Here is a 16,001-nt window from a genome sequence, read left to right on the forward strand (position 1 = left end):
AATTTTAGAATAACTGCATATCCCATGTTCTACAATATACAATATTATTTATACTGATGAAAATATAATATATACTGTATATTGAGCTTGAACTAATAACTCTTCAACTTTTATTATCTCTTTTCACAAACACTACTGTATATATCAATAAATTACGGTAGATTACCAACGGCGTATTTTAGTTTTTCTTTCTTCTGCTCATATAGATCAAATTATCAAATTTAAAAATTAAAAGTTCATTATGTTAGTCCTATTGAAATATTAAATTTGGTCACAAATTTGGTGCAACGTTTTTCTAATCGGATCAAATGGCACTTTAGATGCTGTACGGTAATGATTTCCAAATAATATAATATCCTCTTCAGTCCCAGAAGTTATTAATGTGATTAATTTTGGAAATCAAGGTTTTTTGGGCTTAAATACACATTAAAATACATAAAAATTCGAGTTTAAATTTTTTCCAATCATTTATTTTTTTTTAAAAATTTGTCAACATTTGTGGACATTGGGTCTCTATACTAGAGCCACTTGAACCTATACTGTACTGAATAGGCTAATCTTAATTTTCAAAAAATCTGATTACATAAGAATTTATTTGAATCTTCATTAACTTACAAGAATTCAAATTGTTCTCCATAGATTGAGGAATTAATGAACTTAACTGATTGAGCACAAAACTAAACATAAAAATAGTAAGAAAATAAAAAAATTACATTAATAAAATAGAATGTCCTGAACTTGAACCTATACTAAATAATCATACACTAGAATTTATTTGAATGCAATAAGGTTGAACTTAATAGAATTTAAATTGCTCTTTCATAGCTTAAGGAATTGATGAACAAAACTAATAGAGCACAAAATCAAACATAAGAATAGTAACATAATAATTCATTACAGTGAATAAAATAATTTCCTTCAATCCTAATCCTAATCCTAATCCATAGCCACTTGAACCTATACTGTACTGAATAGGCTAATCTTAATTTTCAAAAAATCTGAATACATAAGAATTTATTTGAATCTTCATTAACTTACTATAATTCAAATTGTTCTCCATAGATTGAGGAATTAATGAACTTAACTGATTGAGCACAAAACTAAACATAAAAATAGTAAGAAAATAAAAAAATTACATTAATAAAATGTCCTGAACTTGAACCTATACTAAATAATCTTAATTTGCAGAGAACTGAATACACTAGAATTTATTTGAATGCAATAAGGTTAAACTTAATAGAATTTAAATTGCTCTTTCATAGTTTAAGGAGTTAATGAACAAAACTAATAGAGCACAAAATCGAACATAAGAATAGTAACATAATAATTCATTACAGTGAATAAAATGTCCTTTAATCCTAATCCTCTAATCCAACATCTAGTTCTTTTCTTAATCCTACTTATGAAAATCATAAAAACAATTCCTGTAATTTAAAACACATAGATACACATTGCATTGTGAGCATTTGATCCGTGATTTGCCTGTTTTACAACCTGGATTGCGACACCGTTGTGCATCTTTTACATCCATTGCCTGTGGAAGATGAAGGGCTCCTTGACTCCTCACCTCTGGCAGAGGAAGAGAAACTTTTCCAGGTCTTCCAGCTTGTCTTTTCGCAGGAGGTTCCTCATCTGAATCTGATTCTGAGTCGAAGTTTGGTTGATTCTGATCTTGAATGAGGAGTTGAGCAGTCCTCATTTTGAAAAAATGTAGATCCATGATGTCTTTTTTTGATGAATCAAGATATGAATCAGAATGATTGAGATGAGAATGATGAATCATGAATCAGATATGATTAATCAATTCAAGGGGAATAATACATTCATCTCTGAAATATAATTTTTCTAATCTATCAAACTTTTCTAATCTATCTACAAAGTTTTCTCCTTATTGTATTCAATTTTTGAATAATTTTATTTTTCAACAAACCTGGCCTATTATACATAAGCATTAATAAATACATCAAGATAAAATAAAATTGTCCATGCACAAGTCTAGTACTTATGTGGGCATCATCCTCAAAAAAATAATGAGCTGGGTCCTGTATTCAACGTTTCCACAAGTAGCAGTGAGAGTGAACATAATAGAAAATGTATAGCTTTGAGACCCAATGTCAACACTTGTGGACAAATTCTGATTGACCACTTTCATTATTGAAACCCAATGTCCACAAGTGTGGACAAATTATTTTTCTTATCCACTGTTACTTATAAAACTATGATAATGGTGTGAAAACAGTTTAAAACGATTCAATAAACATTTAAACATTAAAAAATAACATTAACACTACTTAGATTGGGCTAAAAGATAACTCAGAGCAACAAACTTACCTTAGTGTTGGGCTAACCTCAAAACTACGTGACTCTAGTGGCAGACATTTGCATCAAACTGGAGTGAGTGACAAGAGATCGATGAGCTTTGGTAGGGATGTAGTGAATAGTATACCGAAGGCAGTGGCTAGTAACATGGCGGTTAATTTGAACTCCTACTTGGTTTAAAAATCATAGAAATGTTTGTCCACATATGTGGACAGTGGGACTGTAGAGGATATAATGTAGACCCATACATATACATTAAATAGGTACTAATTAATTAAAAACTCTGTCTAAAATAATTAATTTATAAATAAGTGTACCGTAGTCGTTAGAAAATACGCTTAATAAGAGCCAGGCAACCAGGTCAAATAGTATGTGAAATAATATAAATTTAATTTCGTTACCGTATATGTAACTAAGTGATACTTATTAAAAAGTTCAAGTATTGACCCAAAATCACGATAATAAAATAATAATGTTCTGTTATGAATAGCCTACGCTATTATTTGTTGAATATGCAGAATCACTACCTAGGCCCTGAAAATGATCAGTTGCGACCTGAAAACTCTGACACCAGACCTGAGCCAGCCAGGTCACTCGATATTATTATTACTAGGACTATACTATTCTTGATGAAGGAATCTTCCACATTAATTTAGGCATATTTTTTAGAAGATTACATTAAAGCCAAAACTGTAAAATCCATCTCTTCTGCGTATTTTAAAAAACATTATAACTGTATATGAATTTAATAAAACATTTGATATTGATATAGTGTAAGGAAAAATTAGCCTCAGAACCAACAAAACATAAAAGATATAATTATTATTGAACGAAAATCCTAAATAAATGCTGCATTTGGTGTAAGGGCAAGCATTCCTGACTAGCAATTGGGAGGTACCGGGTTCGATTCCCGGGCTGGCAACTAATTTTTGGATAGTAGTTCTCATCGAATTTCCATCTAGCTGTTAGCCCTGTTGTCAATGTCTGCAGTAGCAGAGGTCTTCGGGGTGATTTGCAGCATTTATTTAGGATTTTCGTTCAATAATAATTATATATTAATTAGCATTTGAATAAATGCATTCTCTATTCAATTCCATCTGTAAAACATAAAAGTATGTTTACTCATTTAATTATTATATGATGACTTGATAATGGCATCATGGCAAAAACATGTCGTAAATAAACAATTTAAAAAAAAGGGTACTTAGATTTTAATTTTTATTTCTATTCAAGAGTAGCCCTATACGAAAAAATCTGGTGTGGCGCACTCACACAACTTTCCTTGCCGTTATGAAAATTGATCACCTGACGCTAGTGTTCCCGCGCATCTCAAGTCTACTATTCAAAGATTTGAGCCAGCTGGTGACAGGACAATAACGCTGGAGACACACATGAGGTCTGCTATCTCTTCATAGTGAATGATTTAATAGAATCAACAATAATTTGCAATTGAATAATCACATTTTCTCGAATTTAAAGCTTATTTTCAATTTTAGGTGAAAATGTTACTGAACATTAATTGTAGAGAATTTCATGCTTAATCCACTCCACTTGATTTTTTTTTGTTTCAATTGTATGTGAAGCCTGATAATTGGGAATCTATCTGCATTGATGGGGCGGAGCTCCCGAAATTTTTACAGATATGGGACTTGTGGCAGTTGATAGAGCTTATCGATGAATATTTTGGGTATGAATTTGATCAAAATCGTTGAAGCCATTTTAGAGAAAATCGCGAAAAACCTTGTTTTTGACAACGTTTTCGCCATTTTAGCCGCCATCTTGAATCGCATTCGATCGAAATTGTTCGTGTCGGATCCTTATAGTGAAAGGACCTCAAGTTCCAAATTTCAAGTCATTCCGTTAATTGGGAGATGAGATATCGTGTACACAGACGCACATACACTCATACACACACATACACACACACACACATACAGACTAATACCCAAAAATCATGTTTTTGGACTCAGGGGACCTTGAAGCATATAGAAAACATTAAATTAGGGTACCTTAAATTTTTTTGGGAAGCAATACTTCCTTTACTTATGGTAATAGGTCAAGGAAAGTAATGAAACGTATAGAAAACATGAAATTAGGGTACCTTAAATTTTTTGGAAAGCAATACTTTCCTTACCTATGGTAATAGGGCAAGGAAAGTAATAAGATAATTTGATCACACACATATATATGTAGGCTGAGCTGAATAATTTTTTAGTAATAGAAGAAGAATCAGCAATATGATTTCAATAAAATTTTCAATCATTATAATTAGTACATGATTTTTTCTTTTTTGGTGAGGGAAGCTCCAGGCTCATGCATTGATAATATGACATTGCAATTCCATAAAGTGGAATAATGAGACCTCAGCCCACTATTGGGCATTAACAAAATCTGCAATTAAATAAAAAAATTAATAGTGCTGAACATTGCTGACGATCTGCGATGGTATAAGAATAATGTTGTCAGGAGAGATCCCACAATATGGTGTGTTGCCTTACGCGCCGTCTGTATACTTAATTATTATAATCAGGTACGGTACTGTACTTAATTCCTCATTTACTTCATTCCACAAAATAGCTAACAGTTATTACTAGAATAGTATGGAAGTAAATCACGGATGCTTCAAAAGTATACTCAACGTGTGAGATCATTTCCTGGGGTTGAAGTAATTGTACTAATGAGGAAGAAGTATTCTTATTGCAAAAAATGATTATAAAGTGGTGCACACTTGAACATTCTGTAGACCAATATTCAGGAGATAACTTATCTTTTTTTATCATGAAATTATTTTATATATTTGACTTTTTCGTGATTCAATGATCTTTATTTGAGCCAGAGTACATCAGTACCGTATATAATAAGACAGGTCACATACAAAATTCATTATAAATGAAATACAATATACAAAATACAATTTCACAGTAGTCAAACATTAAATCTATGCAGCAACAAATAATTTGTAATATAATTATTATATTGTGTCTAATTTATATACTGTCGATTTTTAGAAATGTCCAATTGTTTTTTTGAAATGACTATTATGCATTCTTTTAATGTTGCAACAATAACATAAATTTGAATTTCAAGTGTTAACTTTGAAAGCTTCTTGCATACGGTACGGTATTATATTAGGATTAGGAGTCGACGACCTTCTTTTTTGCTTATTAATACAAATAAAATGTATGTGAAATATGTAGTATTGTTTAACGAAGCAAAAAAGAAGAAAAGATTTTCATCTCATTTAATATAAAGATAATATTACAATGATTATAATAATTTGTAGTAGCTGTGATATAAAGGAATACCGATAGTGAAAAAGAGGTAGCCTATTTATCTTATCATCAAAATAGAGATTAATTCATCTCATTTATACTTCCATCAAAAACTATTTTAATTTCAAATTTTTTATTTACTTATTGAAATATTTCCTTGCTATAGCTGTATTGAATCAGGTACGGTACACATGGAGTATGAATGAATTAAAATAAATGACTATACGTTGCAATGTATTGTAAATATATTCATTCAAATACTTACTTTTATTTTTAGGGCTGCTACAATAATTTTATTGAAACTTAGTATCAGTTATCAAGTACCCATTTATTTTATCACAACACATCTAGTTTCAACTCTTCAAGATCCATTTTCAATGACTCTAGAGTAGGCCCTATACACGTGAAAACTGCTATTGTTGAGTTTGAACTAGATGTGTTGTGATAGATAAAAGGGTATTTGTTAACTTTTATAGTGTTTCAATATATCCATTCGTATAGAGCGAAAATTTCAAGCTTTGATATAAAAAGCTTAATATCATAAGATATAATCTTAAAATGATATAAAAATTGTACGCTATACAACACATTCATTCCTTCTATACAGGCCATCTGCAATTTATTTTATTGTTATGAATGACTTGTTATTGCTGTCTTTCTCTTTCAAAAATAATTTATTATAATTATTATCGTAATCTCCATCGATTAACTATCCCAAGACCAAAGAAATTCTCACACCATGAATGCTGTTGAACCGGTTGCATTGATATTTTTATCAGTAGAAGAGGAAACCCACTTTAAGCAGTCAGCATTTCTTCCGGGTAACACTAGCGCTTCTCTTACAACGAATTCTGACAAATTGAAGTGAATCGCCTTACTGAAGAGGAAATTGACCTGCGTGTTTGTAGTGAGCGTAGATATATCTGGCGCATGCGCATTGAAGTTGTTTAGCAGACACGTATTTAACATTTTGACAGCAAAAGTTTATCACAGTCGCAGTTGTGTTTTGAAGCTAGGAGCACAAGTATCATTGAGGTACGGTACCAGTTCTGTTGGAATTTTGAAGAAATATTGGTGAGTATTTTGTATAAAGATGCAACACTCTTATTAACAACAATACTTGATGTCTTTTTGAGTTCATTTTGTTCAATTACTGTAAATCTTCAACACATAATGCTATGACATGTATAAAACTCTATCTTAACCTGCTTCTGTCAACTGAATCTTAGCTAAGCTTACACATATTTTATTTTTTTAGACAAATTTTCAAGTCTATAAAAACACATAATTTTCTGCTATCACTTCCATAAATTATTTCCACTTAACTAATAAGTTAGTTCAAAATGTCTGTCATGGTCCAGCGTTGTTATGTTAAAGGTATTTATGGACAATATTTATATAGAAGTAGGTGTATCCAACTTTAATAAAATAGAGAAAAGATAGAATATAAAAGTTTTTTATGGTTTTTTCTATGATAATAGTAACATTCATATCTGACCTTATCAACATATTGAAGAAATAATAACCTAATTATTTTATAATTATTATTAAACAAAAATCCCAATTATTATTGATCATTAGTAGCATTTGAATAAATGCAATATCACAGTAAATTCCATCTATAAAAGAAATATATTATTTTGTGGAATGGATATAAGTAATCGATAAATATAATTTAATAATAAAAACAACACGCCTTTTAACATATATGGTAATTATTACTTTAATGTTTTATTAAAATTATTATTGAAATATTTTCAATTTTCCTCTTTAATTTAAGAGTTCCTCATTTAAAAATGTTATTAATCTGTTCCTATTCAATTATAGATATTCTTATTTTTTAATAATTTTTGACAACACTAACTTGAGTCACGATTGTATTGTGTTGAAGAATCTTTGCGTGGGTGACTGAAGTTTGATAAAATTATCTAGTTTATGTAGCTATTTGATTGAATTATTTGAAACAGATGTATTAAATTTATTAAACTATTCAATATTGACACAGTTTCTATCCTTATTTACTGTGTGATATTCGATATGATTTCAATTGAAAATTTTAATATTTTTAATTTTATTATTGCTAGTTAAAGTATTTCAAGCAATATTATAACTACTGGTACCTACTGTATTTATGAATAATGATTTTGGCGTGCCAATAATTTCAAATTTTTATTATATGATGGTGGGTTACACTAAAATGAAGTAGCTTAATAAAACTATTATAATATCATTTAGAAATTCATACCAACAATTTTCATAAAAAATCATAATCATACAAAAATTGTCAGAGTTCGTTATAATCAGCCACTCAAATTTATTATTACATTATTATTTTTATAGAACTAAGAAAACAATTTTGTTCCCAAGACTAGAAAATGTAGACTAATTCAAAAATATTGATGATGCATATTCGACACTTATGAATAAAACACTCCAGACATGAATAGAATAGCAAATTGATGACATCTATTTATTTTTTACTATTGATGATTCAACTACAGAAACTGCTACCTTTATTCATAATATCCGTTGCAGATTTATCATTCATGCTATTAATTTACAGTAATAGATCAAGTTACAGGTGTATTCTAATTTTTCTTCCGACCAAGCTACTTTTAACAAAAAATTAAACAAATAGAATATTGTTTTATAAATATATAGTTTTTAATTATTGTTTTATTATTTAATAATATAAAATATTTAGAAAGCTGTAAGTCACATGAAGATTAAACCTAAAAGTTCCGTTCTAAAAAATAGAAAATTGACTCAAGATGAAATTTCATCTCCTCTCTGAATTTTTATACGCAAAACAAATATTAATATAAATTTATTGCATATGATGGAATTCAGAGTACACCATACAACTGAAGATGTGATGTTATTTCTTACATGAAACTTTGGTTCTGTAAGCCGAAGTGCCTGTATACTCTATAAAATTTGTGATAAATTGTTATCATTTTCAGGAATGGATGCCATAAAAAATGACTGGTTTAGTGAGTTGAGTACATTGTGGCCGGGAGTCTGCCTCTCACTGGAGGTTGAGAAAGTCCTACACTCTGAAAAATCCGAGTTCCAAGACATTAAAGTGCTTCAAACGTGAGTACCTATTCCAAGAAAATACAGCAATAGAAAAACTCAATACCGTTTCAATAATAGTTGAAAATTCATTGTTTAGCAGTTGCCATGCAGAAGACTTTTCATCATTTCAATTCGAAAAGTTCTGTAGCCCTGTTCCACTCAAGAACAAAACAAATATAGGCGTAGTTGATAAGTCTGCATGAACTCTTATGAGTTTTTAAAAAAGTTTATAAGGAAATAGGACATTGAAACTATATCAGTATAATCCAGTAAAAAAAAAAACACTTGGTATTTTAAAATGCTCAATCATAATTGAAATTTATCAACACACAGGAATAATTGTAATATAAGGAAAATTTGTGAACCTAATTCTCAGGCTAGAATAATTCTTAGCTTAGATTAATTAACATTAGTTTCTTTGAACATTGTTAGGATAGGAATTAAATTTTCCAAAAGAAAAATTCTAGAATAATTAACATTAGTTTCTTTAAACATTGTTAGGATAGGAATTAAATTTTTAATAGGATGATAATCCTTGAAATTATTTTTGGATCCATATAGTGGAAATTCAATCAATTAAAGTTATCCAATGTGTTCAAAAATTATAGTAGTAAGTTACAGTCAAGGAATTCAAGAAATAAAACATAAAAATCCATAAGTACCCTTTTCCCAACATCGTGTTTCAAAATTAATGTAATTTTTATTTTTTATTTCTTGATAATCAAGCGTACCCTAACAAAAACTTCAATTTTATACATAGAACTTCAATCAATTCAAGTTACCGTAGCTACAATGCACAAATTTAGCTAATTTATACATTTATTATAATTGAAAAATTGGACTGTAGTGTCGTAGAAAATAGTTCAAAACGGATTATTACTTGCAGATTTGCAGTTCGTAATGGATAGTGAAAAAGATGGCTAATGTACAAATGTTATATTTAGGTTTAAGTTATATATATTTTTAATTTTGAGACATCAATCATTTTGAAGGAGGTTGTCGTGACAGAGAAATTTAACTAGCACACTGATCGATCAATATTTGATAAAGTGAAGTGATTAAGTACAATCAATATCAGATTCCTTTACTTTTAATAGCTCAAGGCCATGAATTGTTTCATTAGTGGAAGTCAAGTGTGTTCCTGATACAAACTTTGTCTCTGATGAACCTTATTCTTACCAAAGTGTATTGAGTCATATCTCATGTATAATTAGCCCTATTCGCTCTCTAGATAATTCCAAATCTACATAGAAACTGTCTCTTGGCAAATTCCAAAGTTCAACTTTCTAGTCCAATGTTCCAGACCACTTCTGTTTGAAAATTATTGGCTGATAGATAATAAATTAATCAGACTATTGGTACATTTTGTTTGTTTGTATATTAGACAGTAGATCTATAAACATTCTTACTTTCCTTGCCCTATTACCATAGATAAGGAAAGTATTGCTTTCCGAAAAAAATTAAGGTACCCCAATTTCTAAATTTCTATACGTTTCAAGGTCCCCTGAATCCAAAAAACTGGTTTTTGGGTATTGGTCTGTATGTATGTGTGTGTGTGTGTGTGTGTGTGTGTGTGTGTGTGTGTGTGTGTGTGTGTGTGTGTGTGTGTGTGTGTGTGTGTGTATGAGTGTATGTGCGTCTGTGTACACAATATCTCATCTCCCAATTAACGGAATGACTTGAGATTTGGAACTTAAGGTCCTTTCACTATAAGGATCCGACACGAACAATATGGCGGCTAAAATGGCGAAAATGTTGTCAAAAACAGGGTTTTTCGTGATTTCCTCGGAAACGGCTCCAACGATTTTGATCAAATTCATACCTAAAATAGTCATCGATAAGCTCTATCAACTGCCACAATTCCCATATCTTTAAAAATTTCAGGAGCTCCGCCCCAACAATGCAGATAGATTCCCAATTATCAGGCTTCAGATACAATTGAAACAAAAAAAATCAAGTGGAGTAGATTGAGCATGAAAATCTCTACAATTAATGTTCAGTAACATTTTCACCTAAAATTGAAAATAAGCTTCAAATTCGAGAAAATGTGATTATTCAATTGCAAATTATTGTTGATTCTATTAAATCATTCACTATGAAGAGATAGCAGACCTCATGTGTGTCTCCAGCGTTATTGACTTGTCACCAGCTGGCTCAAATCTTTGAATAGTAGACTTGAGATGCGCGGGAACACTAGCGTCAGGTGATAAATTTTCATAACGGCAAGGAAAGTTGTGTGAGTGCGCCACACCAGATTTTTATAGTAGCCTATCACTACCGCAAGAGGGATTGAATGTTATCTGAAATGATTCAATTAGACCTACACCTTATGATATTGTATCAATACTTCATTATACAATTTCACTGTTCCTAATTATCCTTTCTGGTATATGAGTGTAAAGAAGGTTCATGTGGGAAAAATGTCTTTTTAAATTAGGACTGTATTCCAAACTTTAGTTATCTATTCCACTATGTATAAGTATAAAACTGAACCCAAAACAGATTCTATTTTATATACTTCTCATGTTTCTATTGCACTCTTTCTTTCATGTATTCTTCACCGATAAAATAATAATAATAATATCGAGTGACCTGGCTGGCTCAGGTCTCGTGTCAGAGTTTTCAGGTCGCAACTGATCAATTTCAGGGCCTCTGACATGACCTAACGACTGCTTTTTAGGCAGCCGGGACCGACGGTTTAACGTGTCCATCATCCGAAACACGGATTAATCTATCTCACTATTCATGGAGAATTGATTCATTATTTTTTATGTAGGTCCCACACTATAAGATTTTTTTGTAAAATTAATACAATTTTCATCACTTTTTGAAACGATTTAGTTTTGTTTAATAAAACATACTCAATTTATTAAACCACAATTTTATAATCTTAACCGTTAGTCTTCTCTTTGATTGAGCCAAAACCGATCTGTGTTTTTGTAATCTATTTCCAATACAAATTCGGTTCAAATACAAACTCTATCAACGAATTCCGTAATTGAAAACTATTACCAATAATTGAAGAGCTGACAATATTTCTGTAAGTATGGCCAACTTCAGTCAAGCACTCAGTCGAAAGTGCTTGTTCAATGAAGTACTTCAATTCAGTTTTCGTGGGATCTCTATATATTATTATAGCTTATATAGGTACTTTTTAACAAGATTAGGCTCTACACATGTAGCTTATTATCCATTAAACACTTGAGAATAAGAACTGATAATGCTGAATTCATTGTCAAACACTTGATTTGAAAGTAACGACGTTTTTTAATCAAAATTTCACAGTTCTGCTTCTAAGAATTTGTCTAATGTTGAACAATAGTGAGTATTGAGTGTGAGAAAGGGCATCAATTTCGCCCTCCTAGGTTTCAAAAAGGCAGCAATGCAATTCAACTACTAATCCTATTTACTATAGTGAGGTCCACGTTATAATGGCAGTGGAGAAAGATAGCAGAACAACGTTGCCGATCCTCTGTCTTGTCAATGCCTTCTATAGACGGTAGCTGATACAGTTTTATTGATGTTAATATTAACTGTTCATTCTCGTTTAAATTGAATTATATTTTATTAAGCAAGAAACTATATTTTTCAATAATTTCATTATGAATTTTAAAGATTAAGATGAAATATTTTGTTAATTAATTATTAATTCTACATTGTTAAAAGACGATTTGGCAACAGAGCAAAGCAAGAAAGAGATAGCGCTATCAGCTTTGTTGAATGATAGACAAGGACATTGCTAATCAAACACTGCCATTATAACGTGGACATCACTACAGGTGCTTCTATAGTATGATCCATTTTAAACTGTCAGCATTATTTAAATGGGAAGCATTGATATTGTTTATAGGGAATGCTGACAGTTCGAGGGAATCTCACTATAAGGCAATTTGATGCGAAATAATATTTCATCAGCAGCGACTAATAGAAAAAATGAGAATAACAGAAAAATTCTTCAGAATAATATTTTATAAAAGTTGATTATTATTCTCGTTCGTTCAAAGATATTATGAAAAGCGTACCTATTCAAGTAGCGTTGTCAACAAAGTGATTAATTTCAAGTAGCCTCGAATGAATAGATTTTTTGTTTTCAGTCTTTTCATATAGGACTAACCTTGAAACATTTTAAAACCTTACAAAACGTTTCGTCAGAAAAATTACATAGGTACGGTATGTCAATAATTTATTATACCTTGCAAAAAAACAAAACAATTTTTTACTAAAGACAGAATTTATTAGGAGGTACGATATCTCAAAGGTTTCACATACATTTTTTTTTGCTAAGGTTGATGCCCACATGAACTCCAGGCTTGTGCGTGGATAGAGACAGATAATTATTATTAAAAGAAAATCCCAATTAAATGCTGTAAATATCACCCCGAAGACTTCTGATCTTACTACAAATATTGACAACAGGGTAAACTGCTAGATGGAAATTCGATGAGCGATACTATACAAAAATTATTTGTCAGCCCGGGCTGACTCAATATTTGCAGTAGCAGAAGTCTTTGGGGGTGATTTACAGCATTTAACTGGGTTTTTCGTTTAATGATAATTATTTATTAATTAGCATTTGAACAAATGCCACTTTCAATTTATTTGCATCAATGAGACAGTTGATGACAACTTATCATAGATGACAGTTTATTACATGCAGGACAGGTGTTAGAATCTAAACACGTGACAGATCTAAACAACTTATGACAGATGACAGTTTATTACATGCAGGACAAGTGTTAGAATCTAAACAAGTGTCTGAATCTGCTAACATGAATGGTACACAAATATATGAAATTCGAAAAATTGATTGATTCTCCCCACAAATTGTCCAAATCGAAGTCACCATCTTAAGCTGCTTTTACATCAAAGTTAATAAAAACATGTTAATAACTTAATCCTTATAGATTCTATTAGATTGAACATAACTTATCATACACATGATGAACATATATTTGTTTTTCAAGTTCCATTCAATCTAATATAATCTATAAGAATAAATTACTTGTTTTATTTATTTTTTATTATTTATTACAGAACAAAAAAAAAGACTACAGGCATTAAGCCCAAAACAGTCTTCACTACCATTTACAATCGAATAAAGTAAGTTACTAAAATAAATAAAAATAAGAGATACAGTACATGCAATTCACAAATACATAAGAAAGTTGATAAGTATGAGGAAAGCATAAGTAATTGAAAGTAATCTAAGCATAATTAATAAATACAGAATGAAAACTTATCTAAACTTATCTAATAAGTTATATAATAAGAATAGGCCTACAATTGAGCATAGAAACAGGTTAAGGGAAAATATGTGCCACTGTGGGAAGAAAATTGTTGAAAGCAGAGAAGAATAATGAAAAGGTTTTAACAACAACAAATATTCATGTATAAAAGTTGAGGGATTTAAACTGTAGGTTTGATCATTTCTATAAAACTAATAAGAATCATGGACATCATATTAATTGAATCACTGAAACTGAATTCAAATTCAATTATGAATAGCCTCAATAATGCGCCTTCTGGCCTCACTAATAGGGCCATGCACATCAACACCTCCACAAACGCTATTGAATAGCCTCAGAACTCTATTAAGTGGAGAGCAAAAGTTATGAAGGGTCCTTGATCTTGGTACATGAAAGGTCCTAACTCTTCTGACATTGAACGTGGGTACCTGGAAACCAATCCTAAAGAGGAGAGCGGGTGAATTAATGTAATTTTTCAAAAGTGACACCACAAACATCAATGAAAACCTGTCACGTCTAGCCCTCAAAGAGTCCATATTGAAAAGGGATCTCAAACGTCCAGAAGGAAGACCCAAGGGACAGGCTCTTCTAAATTGCATATAAAATAGGAAGCGAAGAAGCTTATTCTGCACTAATCGCCCCCCCCTTATTTTCTCCTATGTATCCTGGACGGATCAAGTTATTAACATTTTGTTATAAACTTTGGTGTAAACCCAGCTTACTGACTTCATTTAATGCCTCAGTAAATGGAAAATATTTATTTATTTATCGATACAATTACAATTAATTCATGACTGGGCGAGAACAACAGGCTCAGCTAAAAACTGCTCTACTCTACACCCAAATTTAATAAATAGTAAAATTTCCAGAAGAAAGGTTATACTTTCACTGTGGAAAATATATTAAATAAATTGTGATAAAATATGTTGGCTATTTTATTGTAAACAGTTGCTGAAGTTTATAGCTGCTTCCATTTACTTCGACATTTATTTTATTTTTTATGTCTCTTATTTGAAATTGTTTTCACTTTTGCATCGTTAATGAACTAATCAATTTATTTTGTAGGAAAAATCATGGTAAAGCCTTGATACTGGACGGTATCATTCAGTGCACCGAATATGATGAGTTTTCCTATCAGGAAATGATCAGCTTTATACCGCTATGCAGTCATCCAAGTCCGAAACAGGTATGAAAATTTCACATATTATGTCTTATCAGGAGATAAAGATAATACTGTATATAGAACAAAAGTGAGGAGAGCTGTATGACTTAATTTATATACTGTACTAGCAGGTAACCCGTGCTTCGCAATGGTCTTTCTTAAAACTTGGCGTAATGAAATCTAGAAGAATTCAAAATAGGCCTATAAGAATCCTCGGTTGATTAAAATTTCATATGCTGCATTTCAAGTAAATCAGTATGACCACCTTTCAATTAACAAAAGAAGTTAGATTCAAAATTGCGGAAAAAATTTGGGTGTGACAGAAAACCTGTTTTTATCATTCGAAAAGGATCCCCAATCATACCTATCTTCTAATTTCCCTTTTAAGAGAAATCTTCTGCTGCTTCCATACAAACTGGAAGCATGACAAATAATTTAAAACTTGACAAACTGAAAACTTGATGTAATCAAATCTTGAAGAATTTAAAATTGGTCTATAACCACCCTCGGTTAAGCAAGAATCTATATGCAAAATTTCAAGTTAATCAGTCCAGTAGTTCTGACGTGATAATGCGTCAAACATAATTTCCCTATACTTTACATCTGTATAGGCTACGCTTATAATCCAGTTCTTTCCTTTATTATAGTATAGAAGATGATACATGGATGGATGATCATTGTTATTTTACTAAAATATAGAATAAGTTGCATAGTTTCCCTTTCAGAGGGAGTTTTGACAACCCACAAAACTCATTTTTCATTTGAAGATATAACGAAAAGGTGCATATGACCTTATTTTTTTTGCTCAACTTGCCAAAATTCCCCTCATTCCAATATTAAAATTTTCGACCTACTGTACAGTGAGTCAGTCATTCTATCAGGGCTCGAATAATTTTGAAATTTTAATTAAATAAAAATGGAAGA

The 16,001-nt window shown here is 30.8% G+C and overlaps 1 protein-coding gene and 1 long non-coding RNA gene across 2 annotated transcripts in view; one reads left to right on the forward strand and one right to left on the reverse strand.

The window, feature by feature from the left end:
- Window positions 1-482: 482 nt before the first annotated feature.
- On the reverse strand, window positions 483-1,728 carry LOC120351452. Its single transcript, XR_005571410.1, has 2 exons — window positions 958-1,728; window positions 483-534 (listed from the first exon to the last, which is right to left on the reverse strand). It is a non-coding gene; the product is annotated as an uncharacterized LOC120351452 (long non-coding RNA).
- Window positions 1,729-6,534: 4,806 nt separating this feature from the next.
- LOC111044612 (spermidine synthase) overlaps window positions 6,535-16,001 on the forward strand; it is a 22,196-nt gene continuing 12,729 nt past the window's right edge. The window contains exons 1-3 of the mRNA XM_022329802.2: window positions 6,535-6,665; window positions 8,555-8,687; window positions 14,981-15,101. Coding sequence (XP_022185494.1) covers window positions 8,557-8,687; window positions 14,981-15,101 — 252 coding nt within the window. The 5' untranslated portion in view covers window positions 6,535-6,665; window positions 8,555-8,556. The remainder of the gene's footprint in view (window positions 6,666-8,554; window positions 8,688-14,980; window positions 15,102-16,001) is intronic.

This window comes from Nilaparvata lugens, chromosome 1 (assembly GCF_014356525.2).
Source record: "Nilaparvata lugens isolate BPH chromosome 1, ASM1435652v1, whole genome shotgun sequence".
NCBI lineage: Eukaryota > Metazoa > Arthropoda > Insecta > Hemiptera > Delphacidae > Nilaparvata > Nilaparvata lugens.